The 23179-nt window shown below is 35.4% G+C and overlaps 1 protein-coding gene across 7 annotated transcripts in view; it reads left to right on the forward strand.

Moving 5' to 3' along the window:
* The window catches only part of ZCWPW2 (zinc finger CW-type and PWWP domain containing 2), a 173766-nt gene that overhangs the window by 51817 nt on the left and 98770 nt on the right, over positions 1 to 23179 (forward strand). For all 7 annotated transcript variants that reach the window (XM_054681574.2, XM_016940089.4, XM_009445066.5 and 4 more), the window contains one exon: positions 12932 to 13276. In XM_054681574.2, the coding sequence (XP_054537549.1) occupies positions 12945 to 13276 (332 nt within the window). In that variant the 5' untranslated portion in view covers positions 12932 to 12944. The remainder of the gene's footprint in view (positions 1 to 12931; positions 13277 to 23179) is intronic.

Raw genomic sequence — 23179 nt, forward strand, 5'->3', positions numbered from 1 at the left:
AAAAAAACAATCAAAACTTCAGGAAACAGTGGACACACTTATAGACATGCAAAATGCTCTGGAAAGTCTCAGCAATAGAATGGAACAAGTAGAAGAAAGAAATTCAAAGCTTGAAGACAAGGTCTTTGGATTAAACCAATCCAACAAAGACAAAAAACAACAACAACAAAAAAGAACATATGAACAAAGCCCCAAGAAGTCTGGGATTATGTTAAATGACCAAACCTAAGAATAATTGGTGTTCCTAAGGAAGAAGAGAAATTTAAAAGTTTGGAAAACATATTTGGGAGAATAATCAAGGAAAGCTTCTTCAGCCTTGCTAGAGACCTAGACATTCAAATACAAGAAGCACAAAGAATATCTGCAAAATTCATCACAAAAAGATCATCGCCTAGGCACATAGTCATCAAGTTATCTAAAGTTAAGATGAAGGAAAGAATCTTAAGAGTTGTGAGACAAAATCACCAGGTAACCTATAAAGGAAAACCTATCAGATGCTGAGACAGGAGATTTCTCAGCAGAAACCCTACAAGCTAGAAGGGACTGGGGCCCTATCTTCAGCCTCCTCAAATGAAAGAATTATCAGCCAAGAATTTTGCTTCCAGCAAAACTAAGCTTCATATATGAAGGAAAGATACAGTCTTTTTCATACAAACAAATGCTAAGATAATTCGCCACTACCAAGCTACCACTACAGGAACTGCTAAAAAAACGCTCTAAATCTTGAAACAAATCCTGGAAACACATCAAAACAAAACCTCTTTAAAGCATAAATTTCACAGGATCTATAAAATAAAAATACAGCTTAAAAAAACAAAGACGGCTGGGCATGGTGGCTCACGCCTGTAATCCCAGCACTTTGGGAGGCCGAGGCAGGCGGATCACGAGGTCAGGAGATCAAGACCATCCTGGCTAACATGGTGAAACCCTGTCTCTCCTAAAAATACAAAAAATTAGCCGGGCATGGTGGCAGGCGCCTGTAGTCCCAGCTACTCGGGAGGCTGAGGCAGGGGAATGGCATGAACCCGGGAGGCGGAGCTTGCAGTGAGCTGAGATTGCGCCCCTGCACTCCAGCCTGGGCGACGAGCAAGACTCCATCTCAAAAAAAAAAAAAACAAAAAAGACAAAAACAAACAAAAAAAGCAAGATATACAGGTAACAAATAGAAAGATGAATGGAATGGAACCCCACATCTCAATACTAACATTGAATGTAAATGGCCTAAATGCTCCACTTAAGAGATAAAGAATTGCAGAATCGATAAGAATTCACCAGCCAACTATCTGCTGCCTTCAAGAGACTCACCTAACACATGAAGACTCAATATGCACCTAACACTGGAGCTCCCAAATTTATAAAACAATTACTAATAGACCTAAGAAATGAGATAGACAGCAACACAGTAATAGTGGGGGACTTCAGTACTCCACTGATAGCACTAGACAGGTCATCAAGACAGAAAGTCAACAAAGAAACAATGGTTTTAAAGTATACCCTGGAACAAATGGACTTAACAGATTTATACAGAACATTTCATCCGACAACTGCAGAATATACATTCTTTTCAGCAGCACATGGAACTTTCTCCAAGATAGACCATATTATAGGCCACAAAACAACCCTCAATAAGAAAGTTAAAATTATATCAGGCACTCTTTCAGACCACAGTATAAGAAAACTGAAAACTCCAAAAGGAACCTTCAAAATTATGCAAATACATAGAAATTAAATAACCTGCTCCTGAATGATCATTGGTTCAAAAATGAAATCAAGATGGAAATTTAAAAATTCTTCCACATAAACGACCATAGTGATACAACCTATCAAAACCTCTGGGATACAGCAAAGGCAGTGCTAAGAGGAAACTTCTTAGCCCTAAATGCCTACCTCAAAAAGTCTGAAAGAGCACTAACAGACAATCTAAGGTCATTCCTCAAGGAATGAGAGAAACAAGAAAAAAACCCAAACCAAGCAGAAGAAAGGAATCAACCAAGATCAGAGCAGAACTAAATGAAATTGAAACAAACAAAAAAATACAAAAGATAGATGAATCAAAAAGCTAGTTCTTTGAAAAGATAAATAAAACTTTTAGACTATTAGCAAGATTAACCAAGAAAAGAAGAGAGAAAAATCCAAATAAGTGCAATATGAAATGAAATGGGAGATATTATAAATGACACCACAGAAATACAAAATATCATTCAAGGCTACTATGAACACCTTTACACACATAAACTAGAAAACCTAGAAGAGATGGAAAAATTCCTGGAAAGATACACCCCTGTTAGCTTAAATCAGGAAGAATTAGATACCCCGAATAGACCAATAGCAAGCAGCAACATGGAAATGGTAATTAAAAAATTACCAACAATGTAAGTCCAGGATGAGGCAGATTCACAGCAAAATTCTGCCAGACATTCAAAGAATTGGTACCAATCCTACGGACACTATTTCACAAGATAAAGAAAGAGGGAACCTTTCCTAAATCATTCTATGAAGCCAGTATCACCCTAATACCAAAACGAGAAAAAGACATAAGCAAAAAAGAAAACTACAGACCAATATTCGTGATGAACATAGTTGCTGAAATCTTTAACAAAATACTAGCTAATCAAATCCAACAACATATTAAAAAATAATCTGCCATGATCAAGTGGCATATCAGAGATGTAGGAATAGTTTAACATATGCAAGTCAATAAATGTGATATACCACATAAACAGAATTAAAAAGAAAAATCACATGATTATCTCAATAGACACAGCAGAAGCATTTGACAAAATCCAGCATCCTTTATGATTAAAACTCTCAGCAAAATCAGCATACAAGGAACAAACTTCAATGTAATAAAAGCCATGACAAACTCACAGTCAACATAATACTGAATGGGAAAAAGTTGAAAGCATTCCCTCTGAGAACAGAAACAAGACAAGGATGCCCACTCTCACCACTTCTCTTCCACATAGTACTGGAAGTCCTAGTCAGAACAGTCAGACAAGAGAAAGAAATAAAGGGCATCCAAATCAGTAAAGAGAAAGTCAAACTGCTGCTGTTTGATGATGATGTGAGTGTTTACCTAGAGAACCCTAAAGACTTCTCCAGAAAGCTCCTAGAACTGATAAAATAATTCAGCTAAGTTTCAGGATACAGAATTAATGTACACAAATCAGTAGCTCTTCTATACACCCACAGCAACCAAGCTGAGAATCAAATCAAGAACTCAACCCCTTTCACAATAGCTGAAAAAAGAAATTACTTAGGAATACACCTAACCAAGGAGGTGAAAGACCTCTGCAAGGAAAACTACATAACACTGCTGTTAGAAATCATAGACAACACAAAAAAATGAAAAAACATCCCACGCTCATGGATGGGTAGAATCAATATTGTGAAAATGACCACACTGCCAAGAGCAATCTACAAATTCAATGCAATTCCCATCAAAATACCATCATCATTCTTCACGGAATTAGAAAAAAAATTCTAAAATTTATGTGGAACCAAAAAAGAGCCCACATAGGCCAAAGCAAGACTAAGCAAAAAGAACAAATCTGGAGGCATCACATTAACTGATTTCAAACTATACTATAAGGCCATAGTCACCAAAACAGCATGGTACTGGTATAAAAATAGCCACACAGACCAATGGAACAGAATAGAGAACTCAGAAATAAACCCAAATACTTACAGCCAACCGATCTTCGACAAAGCAAAAAAAAAAACATGAAGTGAGGAAAGGACACCCTTTTCAACAAATGGTGCTGGGATAATTGGCTAGCCACATGCAGGAGGATGAAACTGGATCCTCATCTCTCACCTTACACAAAAATCAACTCAAGATGGATTAAGGACTTAAATCTAAAACCTGAAACTATAAAAATTCTAGAAGATAATATTGGAAAAACCCTTCTAGACATTGACTTAGGCATGGACTTCATGACCAAGAACCCAAAAGAAAATGCAATAAAAACAAAGACAAATAGCTGGGACTTAATTAAAGAGCTTTTGCATGGCAAAGGAACAGTCAGCAGAATTAAAAACCCAGAGAGTGGAAAAAAATTCTTCACAACCTATACATCTGACAAAGGACTAATATCCAGAATCTACAATGAACTCAAATAAATTAACAAGAAAAAAAAAACATCAAAAAGTGGCCTAAGGACACGAATACACAATTCTCAAAAGAGATATACAAATGACCAACAAACATATGAAAAAATGCTCAACATCATGAATAATCAGGGAAATGCAAATCAAAACCACAATGCGATACCACCTTACTCTGCAAGAATGGCCATAATCAAAAAATCAAAAAACAGATGTTGGCATGGATGTGGTGAACAGGGAACACTTCTACACTGCTGGTGGGAATGTAAACTAGTACAACCACTGTGGAAAACAGTGTGGAGATTCCGTAAAGAACTAGAAGTAGAACTGCCATTTGATCTAGCATTTTCACTACTGGCTCTCTACCCAGAGAGAAAAAAGTTATTATATGAAAAATGTACCTGCACATTCATGTTTATAACAGCACAATTTACAATCACAAAAACATGGAACCAACTCAAATGCCCATCAATCAATGAGTGGATAAAGAAACAAGAAACAGTGATATATATATAATGAAATACTACTTAGCCATTAAAAAGAAGGAATTAATGGCATTCACAGTGACCTGGATGAGATTGGAGACTATTATTCTAAGTGATGTAACTCAGGAATGGAAAACCAAACGTCATATTCTTCACTTACAAGTGGGAGCTAAGCTATGAGGATGCAAAGGGATAAGAATGACACAATGGACTTTGGGGACTTAGGAGGAAATAATGGAAGGAGGGTGAGGGATAAAAGACTACAAATAGAGTGCATTGTATACTGCTTGGATGGTGGGTACACCAAAATCTCACAAATCACCACTTAAGAACTTACCCATGTAACCAAATACCACCTGTTCCCCAATAACCAATGGAAATAAAATATTTATTTTGAACTCATTTAGACATATATTCTTATCACATCTCACATAAAAAAAGAAAATATAAGTGAAATAAATGTGGTTATGGAATTCCTAAAGCTTATTCATATAAAAGTACTTTTCCTAAGTCTCTTTTCAATTCAGTCTTTGATGTTGATCTTTCCACATAATATTGCTATGGTCTGAATGTCTGTGTCCCCTGAAATTGATATTTTGAAATCCTAACCTCCAAGATATTAGGAGGTAAAGCCTTTGGGAGGTGACATTAGGTGGTAGGCCTTTGCAACCTGAATATACTAAGGCAGGAAATTGGTACTGAGAAGTGGAGGTGCTGCTGTAATAAATTCCTAAGAATGTGATAGTGGATTTAGGGTAGAGGCTTGCAGAGTTTTGAGGGGCATGCCAGAAAAAGCATACATTGCTGTAAACAGAGGTTTTTGTTTGTTTGTTTGTTTGTTTGAGACAGAGTTTCACTCTTGTTGCCTAGGCTGGAGTGCAGTGGTGCAATCTTGGCTCACTGCAACCTCTGCCTTCCAGTTTCAAGTGATTCTCCTGCCTCAGCCTCCCGAGTAGCCAGGATTACAGGCACCCACCACCATGCCTGGCTAATTTTTGTATTTTTAGTAGAGACGGCGTTTCACTGTGTTGGCCAGGCTGGTCTCTAACTCCTGACCTTGTGATCTGCCTGCCTCAGCCTCCCAAAGTGCTGGGATAATAGACATGAGTCACCCCACCCGGCCAACAGACTGTTAAGAATGATTCTGGTGAGGGCCCAGAAAGAAAAGAGGAGTGCAATAGAGAATGTCTCAATCTTCTTAAAAAATACCTAAGTAATCCTGAGGAGAATGTTGGTAGAAATATAGACAGGTGGGAGGCCATTCTCAGATGGAAATAGGAACATATCATAAAGCAATGGAGGAAAGGCCATCCTTGTTATAATGTGGCAAAGAACTTGGCTCAATTGTGTTCATGTTCTAGTGTTTTGTGGAAGTAGAACTGTGAGTGATTAAATTGAATATTTGACTGAGGGAAATACCTGAGCAAAGTGTTGAAGCTGTGGCTTGGCTCTTCTTGACTGCTAATAGTAAAGTATAAGAGGAGAGAAGTGATTTAAAGATGGAGTTGTTTATCAAAAGAGAAGCAGTACTTAAGGATTTGGAAACTTCTCAGCCTACACATATAGTAAAGAATGAGAAAGCATGTTCAGGAGAGAACATGAAGGGTGTGGCTAAATGACCATCTGATAAAGAAATTGGCAATCTCAACAGAAGCCAATATCTATTATCCAAGAAAATGGGAGAATGACCCTGCAGACGATTCAGAAATCATCAGAGTTCTTGAAATGCTTTTGTAGTGACTGTTGTCCAGTCATAGCATGAGAAAACCATATCTGTGCACTTTTGGGTGAGCTTATACTTTAAATTATCAAGTCTATTCATGTACAGGCAGTGTGGTTGCTGAGATGTTTAAATGTAAAAATATGTGCCTTGGAAATTATGAGGTATCTTATTTTTTGTGATACTCTTAGTTTTAAACAGACAATGACTCCTCTTTGCTTCCAGGATAATAAGGTCGATTAACCTAACATGGTAAATAAGACTCTTCTGAGGTTTTTCCACCCTCACCTGCTATGACCTTTGCTTCCCTTAAAAAGTGTTCTAACAGCTCAGCTCAATATTTTTGTACGTTACATGCATGCATGTTTTCATGGAATTTCCTTTTCTTTTTTTTTTTTTTGACAGACAAGGTCTCGGTCTGTCACCCAGGCTACACTGCAGTGGCATCATCATAGCTCACTACAGCTTCCAACTCCTGAGCTGAAGCAATCCTCATGCCTCAGCCTTCTGAATAATGGGAATATAGGTGTGCCCTATAACACCCAGCTAATTTAATTATTTTTGGTAGGGATTGCATCTCACTATGTTGCCCAGGCTGGTCTCAAACTCCTGGGCACAAGTGATCCACTCGCTTTGGCCTTCCAAAATGTTGAGATTACAGGCATGAGCCATTGCACCTGGCGAGTTTCCTCCTATGTGTTCCTTTGCTCCATCACCTTGGTAAAGTGAACTACTTATCTTTTCAGGTTCAGCTCAAATGCTAGCTGCTCCCTGCATCCTTCATGGAGCCCTCTTATTTTAAGAAAATTATTTTCTCATTTGTGTTCTCCTAGGTATTTGTACATCTAACATCACACTGTATTACATTTATCAAGTATTTTATGGAACTTGGTATCTATGTTGTTCTGAGTCAAGAACAGGGATTGTTTCTTTTTCATCTTTTGTTCCCAGTGTCTAACTTTTAATAGGAACTCAATATTTGTTTGAATTGATGTTTAAAGTCATCCATTTATTCAAAAAACATTGAGTATCTATAGTGTGCAAAATAATATGCTAGGAGTTCAATATAGGGTAATAAGTAGTACTCTTATTATCCCCAGGTAAGGGATCAGAGATTTTGAGTGGTTAACTAATTTGCCTAGTAAAGAGTGGTAGAGTTGTCTGGCTGAAAATTGAGTGTCCATAACCATTCATATACATTTCCTTGAACTTAAGACTTTATAATTTTAAATAGCCATTCTGTGTTTTCTATTTTTAAAATTTAATATTTTGTTTTTCTGCATTTTCTAGTTCAATATAACTAAGTTATGAAATAAAAAATTAAAAACAAAAGTTGAATGAAGCAAATATTGTACTCAGCATAGCTTTGCATTTGTCATTGTCTTTATGAACTAATTCTGGTCTACTTAGGTATGATTATATAGGGATCCCTTCAAAGGCTCTAGCATTCTTGTGAACACATTCACTTCCTCATTGTCATTTGCATCTTCTATATGTGGCAGGAGTTTTGAAAACCACCAAAGTGTTGGAGAAAATGTAATGGAATCAACGAGAATCTGGTTTGAAAAGAATAAGCATTTTATGATCTATATTCTAAATTCTGGTAGCCTGGATAAAACGTATCAAATCTAAAATACCAAGAGGTTTAAGTTAGATGCAATTGAAAATGAGTATCACTATTTAAGTAATAATGACATTTTCTTAGTGTTAGTTTATCTTCTCAGTATTATCCACTATGAGACCCAACGTCCTAAGAAAATTTGAAAACCTTATCTACCATTTAAAAGTAATCTTTTAATCCCCTTAACATTTTATAATAGACTGTCATAATGAATTTTCATAAGCTTTCCATTGATGTGATGCCACAAACTTTCCCCTTTATAGCAATCCATTGGTTGCAAGTTGGACAAAATCCTACATGATTGAGTGACAGTAATTACTTTCTTCTTTCTGTCATCTCTCTCATACTTCATTATTTGCATTATTAATATTGTCTAGTTTTTCTGTTTCTTTTTAGAAATTTTCTAAAGTAACTTTATTTTGTGAGGAATAGTTTAATCTAGATAATATATTCTATAAACTTGTTTAGTTAGTTAAATGTAACTCCAATACATTGCATTATAGTAATTGTAAATGAGTAACTGAAAGGCACATTTGTGAAACCCTCTTAAGTTATGGCATCTCCCACCTTTTCAGCAGGAGACCTCACATATGACCAGCTTACATATGGTCTTAGTGAAGATTCCAGTGTCAATTTCATATTAAGTATTAGTAAAGCCTATTTTTCTTACTTATTAAACAAAAGTAAATAGAATGTCCTTGAATGAACTCGTTATTGATAATCTCATTCTTTCTAGATCTGCACCCCAACTATTTTCCCTCAGCGCAGTTGTTCACATAGACTGTCAATACCTGCTTTAGACTTAGAATTTTCTGAATCTCTTTTGGTACAGGGAAAGACATCTGAAAGAAAGGAATACAGAGCCCAGAAATAGATTCATGTGCACATATGTGAATTAGGGTAAAGAGCCATTTCAGACCAATTACTAAAAGATGAAGAATTAAATAAATATTATTTGATCATTGGTTAACTACTTAGACAAAAAGTAGAGTCTTCCATCTTATTCATTCACAAACACAGAAAATATTCCCGATACTCCAGATGGCTTAATTTTTTCTTTTTCTTTTTTTTTTTTTTTTTTTTTGAGTCTCACTTTGTCACCCAGGCTGGAATGCATGGTGCGATCTTGGCTCAATGCAACTTCTGCCTCTCTGGTTCAAGCGATTCTCCTGCCTCAGCCTCGCAAGTAGCTGGGATTACAGGCGCCTGCCACCACACCTGGCTAATTTTTGTATTTTCAGTAGAGGCTGGGTTTTGCTATGTTGACCAGGCTGGTCTTGAACTCCTGGCCTCAAATGATTCACTAGCTTCAGCCCCCCAAAGTGCTGGGATTATAGGCATGAGCAACCATGCCTGGCCACTGTTTTCTCCCTTTCTCTCACCATCCTCATTCAGTGAATACTGTTAGGTAGCAAAGAAACTGGAAAACATATGGAAAAATCTAAATGAATATTGTAGAAAACACACTAGTGATAATTATGACAAATTTTGAGGTATAAATGCAAAATAGAACTATGATGCTGGCAAGAAATGAGATAAAGGCACAAAGGTCATCTGGATTAAAGCATTCTGTTATTCTGAAGAAGGTAGAGATATTGATTAATTTATACCTTGTTAAATCATATATTAAGAGTAGTATTAAGGGTAACTATTGTAATAAAAATAACATAAACTTGTCAAAACCAGTATAGAGAAGAAAAATATTAATTTGTTTTAATACAAGTTAGGAAAGGAGAAAATAAGTAAAGAAATAGCATAATAAATAAAAGGTGCACAAAAATGCAAGTATATCAGTGTCAAAGTAAATGAACTAAAATCACTGGTTAGCAGATCATATCTTAGATTGGATAAAAATGCAAATCCCAACTATATATTGTTTACAGGAGGCAGAGACAAGGAAACCCATAATATTAGAAAGGGTAAAAGTAAAGGGATGGTAAAAGTTATAACTAGGACCAAGCCAATCAGAAACATAACTACTATCTTAATTGCTATGTTAATAGTGGACCAAGTAGTTTGGTTCCACTAATTAAACTAGTAGATTGGCAAAGAACATTATTAGGGATAAATTGCATCATTACATAAGATGAGGAAGAATTCACCAACAAGATGTAACAAATCTGAACATGTATATATTTAATAAGCAAAGAAACCTGACAAAATTATGGGGATAAATTGACAAATCCACAATTACTATGGGAGATTTTAACATAGCCCTTTAAGTAATTAATATATCAACCATTTAGTATGGATAGAGAAAATTAACCCCACAATCATAAAATTTTATTTATAATTGTTGATATAAAGCTTGGTATAATGATCAAATGTACACCTTGCACCCAACAATTGAAAAATATGCATCATTTTTTTGCACACATATAACATTCACAAGTGTTGTTAAGTAGGGCCACAAAACAAAACAAATGCCAAAAAAATCAATATCACACAGATTATATTCTCTAACCAAAATACAATTACATTAAAAATCAATAATAAAATCTCTTAAATACCCCTACCTTCTGAATTTTTTAAATTAAGTAACTCTTGGGTAAAAGATGAATAGAAACCTTGTGTTTAAAACTAAATAATAAAGCAATACTGAGATAGGAATGTATAACCTTGAATGCTTGTATTAGAAAAGACTGCAAATGAATTAACTAAGCATCAACTTAAGAAGAGAAAAATAAGAGCAACAGAGAATGTCCAAAGAAAGTAAAAGGAAAGAAAGAATTAAGAAAAGTGCAGCTATTCATTAAATAGAATTCAAAAAACTGAAGGGACTCAAATTCTGGTTGTTTAATAAACTCTGACAAGATAAATGAAGAAAAAAAGAGAGGGCATAAACAAACTTCAAAGCGAAAGAGACAAATGTAGTAGATATACTAAAATTCATAAAATTTATGTTAAAATTAGAAAATTCTTCCCTTAGGCAAACTTTCCCAAAATGGGGGAACATTTTTTACTTTATTTAATGAAGTGAGTTTATAATCTTGATATGAAAACCAGACAAAGACAAAAGGAGAAATAAAATAATAGACAAATCTTATTTATACACACATGTAAAAATATTAATTATTAATAAACAAAATACAGCAATGTATATTAAAAACTTATGAGGCATAACCAGGTACGGATTATCCAGAATACAAATATAGTTTATTATTCAAAAATTCATGAATACAATGTGTACCCAATTAATACATTTTAAAAGAAATCCATATATTTATCTCAGTATATGCAGAAAAGAATTTGATGAAATTAAACACCACATTATGATTAATATCAACAAAAAAATCCTTTTGGTAAGCTGGTAATAGAAGGAAAACAACTTTCTGTAGCCTTTTAATGGTCTCTACAAAAACCGTACTCCCAACATAACAAACATTCGAAGCATTCTCTTTAAAATTAGAAAAAAAAAAATCTACTATCATGGCTTCTAGTCAATGTTATATCTGTCTTAGCCAGCATAGTAAGACAGCATATGAAGATTGGAACTAAACAAGCAAAAAAAGTTGTTACACACACACACTTCATGTGAAGTGCAAGTCTAGCAAAGGGCAGAGACTCTGTGAGTAACACATAACCTGGCTCCAAAGTCTAACCTCAGTCACTTCTGCTTTACTGACTGGTGACCCAGAAAGTAGAGAAAAAATTTATTCACTTCAGTTGCAATCCACATTGCGTTTTTGCCCTTATGCATTTTCTCATTAATTAAAGAATTAAACACATTAAAACAAATATCATTAGTAAAAGTTTATATCTTCTGCTAGATTTGATTCTGTTTTTAGACTTTTTCACTCTTTCAACATGAAAAACAGTGTTACACTGAATGTTTTTGGTCTTGCTATGTATTGGTTGGTCTTTTTAAAATTTATTTTATTACATTTGCATGAGTGGGATTAGTAGGTCAAAATTTTCGAACTATGGCTATTGAAATATATGGACAAATTTCTAAAGCAATTTGCAGTGGCCCTGGTAAGATATGTGACAAATGTAAGTAAGTGAGCTTCTAAATATATGATTAACTTATAAATTAAAGGATTCTTTAAATGGTGCTTATACTTGGATAGTATGGTACATTAGTCTTTTTATTTTTAAGAAACAGACTTTGTATTGCAAAATAAGTTGCCAATAATTAGTTCTACTTGTATTTTATTTATATTTATTTATTACTATATACTTTGTTATTGAAGCCAGAATTTGGGGGCTTTGTTACACAATTCAAACTTTTTATATGTTTAAAATTTTTCTAACAAAAAAGCTCTGAGAAATTTAATTAATAATAAATAAAAGCTGAAACTATATGAGATTTATTTAATTTTTAAAAATCTTGCATTTTTGTATGTTGAAATATTTTGCTGCATTTGATTTCCTGAGACAGAAGAAGAAAAGGTTCATTTAGTCATGCAATTATATATACTCAAGAGGCAGTACAAACTAATGGGTAAGATCACAAACTTAGAATCAAACTGCTGACATTTAAATTCCAGCTCTACTGTGTACCAGTTTCAGGACCTGAGACAAATTGCTTTACATTTCTTAGCTTCAGTTTTGTCTGTAAAAATGAGCATAATAAGGTTGTTGGGAAGACTATATGAGCCATGTGTATAAAGCACTTAGAATAATACCTGGTGCATAGTCAGCATTCAGTAAGGCTTAGCTGTTATCATGGGAAAATGTACTTGATGTATACCAGATGTGTGCTATATATTAGGTTAATAGAAATTATAGTCACCTCTACTCCCCTTTGGCTCCATCATATTTTTCTTATTTTTAATTTTGGTGCATTTTATGCTCAGAGTGATTGTTGTTTCTATTTTGTTCCTTTATTTCTGGGTAGGTGGAAACAACGTGTTCAACATATGTAGTCTTTGTAGGATAGAGAGGGGGTGGGCACAGAAGATATCAAAGAGGAATTTCTCTGATTTTTGGTTTGAATTTTCTCTCCTTATACTCTTGAATCCTCATTCTGTTATTTTCCTCTTTCTTATTTTCCAGATTAAATGCCTTAATGGATAAAGAAAAATTGGATGGAAAGATTGAATATTGTAACTATGCAATGGATTCCTCAGTGGAAAACATGTATGTAAACAAAGTGTGGGTTCAATGTGAGAATGAAAATTGTTTGAAATGGAGATTGTTATCAAGTGAGGATGCAGCCAAGGTTGATCATGATGAACCATGGTACTGCTTCATGAACACTGATTCAAGATATAATAACTGCTCAATTTCTGAAGAAGACTTCCCTGAAGAGTCTCAGCTTCATCAGTGTGGATTTAAGATTGTCTATTCACAGCTCCCTCTTGGAAGCCTGGTTTTGGTAAAATTACAGAATTGGCCAAGGTAAGGTTTGTGTAGTTTTATGACTTTTGAAGTGTAGTCTTTCCAGGTTTATGAATATTAAAAATCTTTTTGAAGACTAAACATTTTTCTTTTGTCTACTTGTTTCTTGATTTATCATTGCTCTTTTCCATACTTCTTTGGATTTTTTTCTAGCTTTTTAAATGGGAAAGTTAGGTAACTGAATTCGTATCTTATTTTCCTCCCAATATAGGCAATTAAAGCTATAAATTTTTCTCCAAGTAGTGTTGTAGCTTCATCCTACAAATTTTGATATACTGTGTTTTATTATTCATTTTCAAATATTTACTGATTTTCTTTGTGATTTCCTTTTTGAAATCCGTTTTTTAGAAGTGTGTCTTTAAATTACCAAATATTGGGGAATTTTAATGTGTCTTATTGCATTCTAATTTAAATCTGTTGTAATCAGTTCCACTGATTCTGATTGTATGGCCCACCATACCTTCTTGTGGCATATCTTATTAATGTTTCACAGTCATTTGAAAAGCATGTATTCTATAATTGTTGCCTAGATACCTAAAATATTTTTTCTTTAGATTTATGTAGATTTATTATATTCCAATATTTCCCATTCTAGGTTGGTTTTCCCAAGTATGCAGTGTGCACTTTCAGTATATAACTTCAAGTCTTATTTTTAGCTAATGTTTATTAAATTATAACCTATTATATTTGTTCTGTTGCATTGCTTTGATTTTCTTATTTTAGGATTTTGATATTACTTATGGTGGCTATTTGTCTATCGTTTGTATTACTTTTTCTTGAACTGTTTTTCTCTTTTCAATTTTTATAAATTTGATTTTTTTTCTTGACCTCATTTTATGAGGTCAGCATCATCCTGATACCAAAGCCTGACAGAGACACAACAAAAAAAGAGAATTTTAGACCAATATCCTTGATGCACATTGATGCAGAAATCCTCAATAAAATACTGGCAAACCGAATCCAGCAGCACATCAAAAAGCTTATCCACCATGATCAAGTGGGCTTCATCCCTGGGATGCAAGGCTGGTTCAACATACGAAAATCAATAAACGTACTCCAGCATATAAACAGAACCAAAGACAGAAACCACATGATTATCTCAAAAGATGCAGAAAAGGCCTTTGACAAAATTCAAGAACTCTTCATGCTAAAAACTCTCAATAAATTAGGTATTGATGGGACGTATCTCAAAATAATAAGAGCTATCTATGACAAACCCACAGCCAATATCATACTGAATGGACAAAAACTGGAAGCATTCCCTTTGAAAACTGGCACAAGACAGGGATGCCCTCTCTCACCACTCCTATCCAACATAGTGTTGGAAGTTCTGGCCAGGGCAATCAGGCAGGAGAGGGAAATAAAGGGTATTCAATTAGGCAAAGAGGAAGTCAAATTGTCCCTGTTTGCAGATGACATGATTGTATATCTAGAAAACCCCATCGTCTCAGCCCAAAATCTCTTTAAGCTGATAAGCAACTTCAGCAAAGTCTCAGGATACAAAATCAATGTGCAAAAATCACAAGCATTCTTATACACCAATAACAGACAAACAGAGAGTCAAATCATGAGTGAACTCCCATTCACAATTGCTTCAAAGAGAATAAAATACCTAGGAATCCAACTTAGAAGGGATGTGAAGGACCTCTTCAAGGAGAACTACAAACCACTGCTCAATGAAATAAAAGAGGATACAAACAAATGGAAGAACAGTACACGCTCATGGGTAGGAAGATTCAATATTGTGAAAATGGCCATACTGCCCAAGGTAATTTATAGATTCAATGCCATCCCCATGAAGCTACCAATGAATTTCTTCACAGAATTGGAAAAAAACTACTTTAAAGTTCATATGGAACCAAAAAAGAGCCCACATTACCAAGTCAATCCTAAGCCAAAAGAACAAAGCTGGAACCATCACGCTACCTGACTTCAAACTATACTACAAGGCTACAGTAACCAAAACAGCATGGTACTGGTACCAAAACAGAGATATAGACCAATGGAACAGAACAGAGCCCTCAGAAGTAATGCCACATATCTACAACTATCTGATCTTTGACAAACCTGACAAAAACAAGCAATGGGGAAAGGATTCCCTATTTAATAAATGGTGCTGGGAAAACTGGCTAGCCATATGTAGAAAGCTGAAACTGGATCCCTTCCTTACACCTTATAATTAATATACACCTTATAATTAATATATAATTATACACCTTATAATTACACCTTATAATATACACCTTATAATTAATTCAAGATGGATTAAAGACTTACATGTTAGACCTAAAACCATAAAAACCCTAGAAGAAAACCTAGGCAATACCATTCAGGACATAGGCATGGGCAAGGACTTCATGTCTAAAACATCAAAAGCTATGGCAACAAAAGCCAAAATTGACAAATGGGATCCAATTAAACTAAAGAGCTTCTGCACAGCAGAAGAAACCACCATCAGAGTGAACAGGCAACCTACAGAATGGGAGAAAATTTTTGCAACCTACTCATCTGACAAAGGGCTAATACCCAGAATCTACAATGAACTCAAACAAATTTACAAGAAAAAAACAAACAACCCCATCAAAAGTGGGCGAAGGATATGAACAGACACTTCTCAAAAGAAGACATTTATGCAGCCAAAAAACATATGAAAAAATGCTCATCATCACTGGCCATCAGAGAAATGTAAATCAAAACCACAATGAGATACCATCTCACACCAGTTAGAATGGCGATCATTAAAAGGAAACAACAGGTGCTGGAGAGGATGTGGAGAAATAGGAACTGTTGCTGGGACTGTAAACTAGTTCAACCATTGTGGAAGTCAGTGTGGTGATTCCTCAGGGATCTAGAACTAGAAATACCATTTGACCCAGCCATCCCATTACTGGGTATATACCCAAAGGATTATAAATCATGCTGCTATAAAGACACATGCACACGTATGTTTATTGCGGCACTATTCACAATAGCAAAGACTTGGAACCAACCCAAATGTCCAACAATGGTAGACTGGGTTAAGAAAATGTGGCACATATACACCATGGAATACTATGCAGCCATAAAAAATGATGAGTTCATGTCCTTTGTAGGGATATGGATGAAGCTGGAAACCATCATTCTCAGCAAACTTTCGCAAAGACAAAAAACCAAACACCGCATGTTCTCACTCATAGGTGGGAATTGAACAATGAGAACACATGGACACAGGAAGGGGAACATCACACACCGGGGACTGTTGTGGGGTGGGGGGAGGGGGGAGGGATAGCATTCGGAGATATACCTAATGCTAAATGACGAGTTAATGGGTGCAGCACACCATCATGGCACGTGTATACATGTGTAACAAACCTGCACGTTGTGCACATGTACCCTAATACTGAAAGTATAATTTTAAAAAAAAACAGCTCCTGGAATCATTGATTTTTTGAAGGGGTTTTTGTGTCTCTATTTCCTTCAGTTCTGCTCTGATCTTAGTTGTTTCTTGCCTTCTGCTAGCTTTTGAATGTGTTTGCTCTTGCTTCTCTAGTTCTTTTAATTGTGGCGTTAGGGTGTCAGTTTTAGATCTTTCCTGCTTTCTCTTGTGGGCATTTAGTGCTATAAATTTCCCTCTACACACTGCTTTGAATGTGTCCCAGAGATTCTGGTATGCTGTGTCTTTGTTCTCGTTGGTTTCAAAGAACATCTTTATTTCTGCCTTCATTTCATTATGTAATCACCCAGGTATTAAGCCTGGTATCCCTTGGTTGTTTTTCCTGATCCTCTCCCTCCTCCCACCTTCCACCCTCTAGTAGGCCCTGTGTCTTTTATTCCCTTCTACATGTCCATGTGTTCTCATCATCAAATATTTTTCTCTAATCACTTTCTCACTTTTTTTTAGTTTTTAATTATAATTTATGTTGTTTTTTTTTTCATTACTTGTATTACTTTCTTAATTTCTATTTTCTCAACTTGAACTTTCAGGTACAATTTTGATCTTTGTAAGGCCATGCCACTGTGATAAGCTTTCACTTTTTGGTAGGGGTATTATTTATTTTTACCATAACAACTTTATATTAGATTCTACTATAATCTTTTCTTCTTGAGTACTTTTATATGAAATGAGTTCTTATTTGTTCGGAAGGCAAGAGGGAGTAATAACTTTTTTTCAGTTCATTTTCTCTCTGTTGTTCAGATTGGTTTATTCCTATTGTTCTCTTTTTAAGTTCACTGATTCTTTTCTCTGTTATATTCATGCTGTATTGAAAGTATCCATTCAGCTTTTAAAAATATTGTATTTTCAGTTCTAAAATGTTCATTTGGTTCTTTATATTTCCTATTTATTTACTAGACTTTATATTCTTTTCATTTTGGATCTTATTTAAACCTATTTAGCAGGCTGCTTTTGCTACTGTGTCAGCAGGATATGTGGGAGCACCTCTTTGTTACTCCCACATGGGAGTAAGAGTCAAGGTTCCCCACTCAGCCTCTATTGATTTCCAAGGGAGGGAAGGGTGCCTCAATTCCACTGTGCAGAGGTGAGAGTTCAAGCTGCCCACTCACAACTCTAGCTAGTAGGGGTAGGATGATCTTTTTATTGTTGCCAGGTGAACTTCACTGACACCATAGCGGGAGGGTCTTATTAACCCTGGAAGGTGGTAAAAATCTTGGCTTCCTACTAAGCCTTTTCTGCCACCACCTGAGCAGGAAGGGTGCTCCGTTATTGCTGGGTGATTTGCAGTCCAGGCTCACCACTGGCCTTTGGTATGGGGGTAAATGTGGAGGCCATATATTTTCCATGATGTTTTTCTGGGATAAAGCAGTTATTCTGTGTAAGTTTTCTGTCTTGCTAGGCTTCCCCTATCCTGGTCCTTTGGCTAAAAAGAGCAGGCTTCATTGGAGCTTTTTTTGTTTGTCTGGTTGCACTCACTGGTGTTTCTGGGTTGCTGACTTCTTCAGTACCCAGCTGAGGAATATAAAGTGCAAGAAACTCACTGCCATGTCATTCCTCAAGTCACAGGATCCCTAGCTAGTCTATCGTTTTCTCTTCAATTTTGAGAATCTTTTTATGTTTTTTTTTTCATATATAACATGCAGATTTTTTGATAGAGGGAGAAATAGAAAGAAATGAATGTGCTTCATCTTGTTGAGAACCATATGTTGGAGAATAGTTTGTGTGTGTGTGTGTGTGTGTGTGTGTGTGTGTGTGTTTTTAGATTCTTTTCCCCTAATTCAAAGTTCCAGAGCCGTTATTTTATTGTTTTCTCAAAGTATCAAAAATATGACCAGTGTTCTTAAATTTCCTAGGTTTTTCTCTCCCCCATGTTTATTTTTAAATTTTTAACACTTTACATTTTTATTTATTTTAAGTAATTGACTTTATCTTTTAGAGTGGTTTCAGGTTTGCAGAAAAATTGAGTGGAAAGTATGGAGAGTTTCCGTATGTCCCTTTCTCCCTCTGACACCCACAGCTGCCCCACCCTCAATATCCCACACTGGTGTGGTACATTTGTTATAATCTATGAAACAGCATTCACTCATCATTATCAATGAAGTCCATAGTTTACATTAGGATTCATTCTTTGTGAATGAATATTCACAGAATATATATTCTGTGAATTTTGACAAATGTATAATGACATGTGTCCACCATTATAGTATATACAAAATAGTTATATTGGCCTAAAAATCCTCTATGTTTCTCCTATTTACCCTTCTATCCCTCCAAACTCTTGGTGACCATTTATCTTTCTACCATCTTCATAGTATTGTCTTTTCTAGAATGCCATATAGTTGAGATTGTATAGTATTTAGCCTTTTCAGACTATCTTTTATTTAGTAATATGCATTTACGTCTCTTCCATGTCCTTTTATGGCTTGATTACTCATGTATTTTTGCTACTGAATAATAGTCCATTGTCTATACATAGGACAACTTATCTATCCATTCGCCTACTGAAGGATATCTTGGTTACTTCCAAATTTTGGCAGTTATGAATAAAGCTTCTATACACATCCATGTGCAACCTTCTATGTGGACCTGTTTTCAGTTCCTTTGGGTAAATACCAAGGACTGCAATTGCTGGACAGTATGCTATGAGTATGTGTGTGTGTGTTTTTTTTTTAAAGAAAATGCTAAACTGTCTTCCAAAGTGGCTGTATTATTTTGCATTCCCAACAGTGTTGCTTCACCTCCCTGCCAGCATTTGGTGTTACCTGAATTTTGAATTCTAATAGGTGTGTAGTGGTACTTCATTGTTTTAGTTTGTATTTTCCTAACGGCATATGCTTTTGAATATCTTTTTATATGCTTATTTGCCATCTTGTATATCTTCTTTGGTAGGGTGTCTGTTCAGATTTTTTGCGCATTTTAAAATCTGGTTATTCATTTTCTTATTGTAAAGTTTGAAGAGTTCTTTGTATATTTTGGATATCACTGTCTTATCAGATATATGTTTTGCAAATATTTTCTCCCACTCTGTGGCTTGTCATCTTATTCTTTTGACAGTGACTTTGCAGAGCAGGTATTTTTTTATTTTAATGAACTCTGCTTTATCATTTTTTTCTGTCATGGTTGGTGCCTTTGATGTTATATCCCCACTTTTATTTGTATCTTCTTTTTCCTTTGTTTCTTATTGATCCTGTCCTCTTCAGTTTAGATTTTGCTCCCAGCAGTTTCTCATCCTGTGAGCTTTTTTTTTTTTTTTTTTTTTTTTTTTTTTTGAGACAGAGTCTCACTCTGTCGCCCAGACTGGAGTGCAGTGGTGCGATCTAGGCTCACTGCAAGCTCTGCCTCCTGGGTTCACGCCATTCTCCTGTCTCAGCCTCCCGAGTAGCTGGGACTACAGGTGCCTGCTACCATGCCCAGCTAATTTTTTGTATTTTTAGTAGAGACGGGGTTTCACCATGTTAGCCAGGATGGTCTCGATCTCCTAACCTCGTGATCCTCCCACCTCGGCCTCCCAAAGTGCTGGAATTACAGGCTTGAGCCACTGCGCCCGGCCCCTGTTAGCTTTTATCCTGAAACGGATCTTGGTTGGTTGCTTCATAGGGCCCACACTTTTCCAACACTTGCAGATTTTGTTGCAATCCACCTCACAGTTTTGGCTGCTGTTCTTAGTTCAACTTGCTGCACTTTCCAGTAAATGCTTCTTGCAAGTTTGAAGTCCTCATTCCTCCTCCTCCCACCCTCCTTGCTCTCAAATAGATGCTAATATTATATGGATCATATAATTTTTAGTAGTTTGTGCCCATTTGCTCCTATTTTGGTGTTCATGTGGGTAGCTACCACTTAGTTTCATCATAGGTGGTGTGTGTCAGGTTTGGTTTTGCTATTGTAGTTGCCCTACCTGTATTTATGGGGAAATTTCAGGATATTCTAAAACTATACCACCATTGCTGCTATCTTTCCAGAATTCCTTACTATTTTACATTGCATTTTTCAACCTAACATTCTTAAAGCTGTATATTCTGGCTCACTACCTTGTTTTCATTCATGTTCAACTATTCTCCATGAAGAATATAGGATGTTGGCTTTCATAGAGAGACTGTGGTGGTCTTATTCCAACACACACACACACACACACACACAGCCTTTAAATCAATACCTAGATGTATGTTCTTGCTCTGTCACTTATGGTTATGGACTGAATTCTGTTCTCTCGAAATACATATGTTGAAGTCTAACCCTCAGTACCTCAGAATGTGACCATATTTGCAGATATGATTCTTAAAGAGGTAATTAAGTGAAAATGAGATCAAAAGTAAGATGGGCCCTAATCCAATACGACTGGCCTCCTTATAAGAAGAGGAGATTAGAACACAGACGTGCACAGAAGAAAGACCATGTGAGGACATAGCAAGAAGGTGGACATCTATAAGCCAAGGAGAGGGGCCTCAGAAGAAACCAAACATGTCAATGTATTGATCTTATATGTTAATCCCCCACAACTATGAAAAAATAAATCTCTATTGTTTAAGCCACCCAGTCTGTGGTATTTTGTTATGGTAGCCCTAGCAAACCAATGTGCTTACTATCTTTGCACGTATGGGAAATCAGGGAAAATGTGGCCTTTGTTACTGAGGGCTTTTCTAAAGATCAAATGTGATAATGTTGTTTAAAAATTATATTGTTAATTGGCTTCCATGTAATAATTAGGAGGGACATCAAGGGGAAATAGATATGTAAGAAAAAATATTTTAAAAGACATGAATATGAACACTTATTTTATGAGAACTTATGAAGGTATTTGTAGTCCCACATAATTTTTCTTATCTCTAATTAACATTTTGGAAGCACAGTATTTGTATTCTCTAATGAAAATTCTGAAGTTTTAATTCTAACTCAAAAAATTGATTTTTTTGTCACTATGTCTGAAATGCTGTGTTAGAAATTTGATTAAAAATTTTCTTTTGCAGTGTTGTGCTAGTTGCTGAGGCTTAAGACTTAAAAATGAAACATGTTTTACCCCAGTACCTCAATTATCTCTAATCTATGATTAGGGACATCAAAATGCCCAAAAAATAAGCTGTATCTACCTTCTTATTTACTGGAGAGTAGAATGCATCTGGCTAATTTGTCACATATATTCCTCTTTATAAACTAAGTTGAGCACACACCTAAAATACAGATTAAGAAACTCAAATCTGCTTATATTGCTTATTCAGTAGCACAAATATATAGAAAGATAATAACAGGATAAATTACAATAGAGAAATATAAAGATAGCATTAACCAACTAGAAACAAATATTATATCTTAATTAAGCAAAGCCATAGGTGTTGAAGTTCCAAGTGGAAAGATTAGCTGCTGGCCTCAGAGATACCTAGTGGTGTAGCATTATCTGTGTCAATTCTCTTTAGCCCATGGCCTTACATGTAGCTTCTAAGGCTCACAAACTCAATCTTGTCAACATTTCAGAGTTATTCTTTCTCAAAAAAGTTGACTCTCTATAATAAAGCTAACTAGAAACTGATACAGAATCTAGAACTGCTTTATATCTATATAATAAAAACAAATAATTGTCAAGAGAATAGCACTTTCTTTTCCTATGTGCAGACTCCAGGAATAATCAAATTATAACAGTTATATCTACTTCTACATTCTGGCACAGCATATATTTATGTACTTATAAAAATATACATGTAGGCCAGGTGCGGTGGCTAATGCCTGTAATCCCAGCACTTTGGGAGGCCAAGGCGGGAGGATCACCTGAGGTTGGGAGTTCGAGACCAACCTGACCAACATGCAGAAACCCTGTCTCTACTAAAATTTCAAAATTAGCTGGGCGTGGTGGCACATGTCTGTAATCCCAGCAACTCTGGAGGCTGAGGCAGGAGAATTGCTTGAACCTGGGAGGCAGAGGTTGCAGTGAGCCAAGATAGCCCTATTGCACTCCTGCCTGGGCAACAAGAGCAAAACTCTGTCTCAAAAAAAAATTATATTTTTATATATATATATATGTATATATAGCATTTTGCCTTTGCGTTTTACCTTTATATACTTGAAGATGGAAACATCTGTATGTACCAGAAAGATAAAACTCTCCACAATGTTTAAGCAGTCTTGTTTTTTTAAAAATTGATCATACGCTATTGTATTTGGCTAGAAAGAGTCTGGACTCTTTAGAGAAAAAAAATGGTGCATATCTCACTTAATTCAGGAAGATACATTGTCAAGCAGAAACTAGGCTCTGTTACGGTAACTACTTCAGGAATGTTTACACAGATATTTGACAAAGCTCTGTCATAAATATGAAAATTAATTTATAGGAAATATGTTTGCATTATATTGTAGTCCAGTTTGGTAATAAAATATGGCTTTAAGTTAACAAAGCAATCAAGTGATACTTTTTAGACACAGTATATAAATTGATAAATTGAGATTTCTACTAGATCCTTTCAGTATTATAAAGTATTGATTAC

The sequence above is a fragment of the Pan troglodytes genome, chromosome 2 (assembly GCF_028858775.2).
Source record: "Pan troglodytes isolate AG18354 chromosome 2, NHGRI_mPanTro3-v2.0_pri, whole genome shotgun sequence".
Taxonomy (NCBI): domain Eukaryota; kingdom Metazoa; phylum Chordata; class Mammalia; order Primates; family Hominidae; genus Pan; species Pan troglodytes.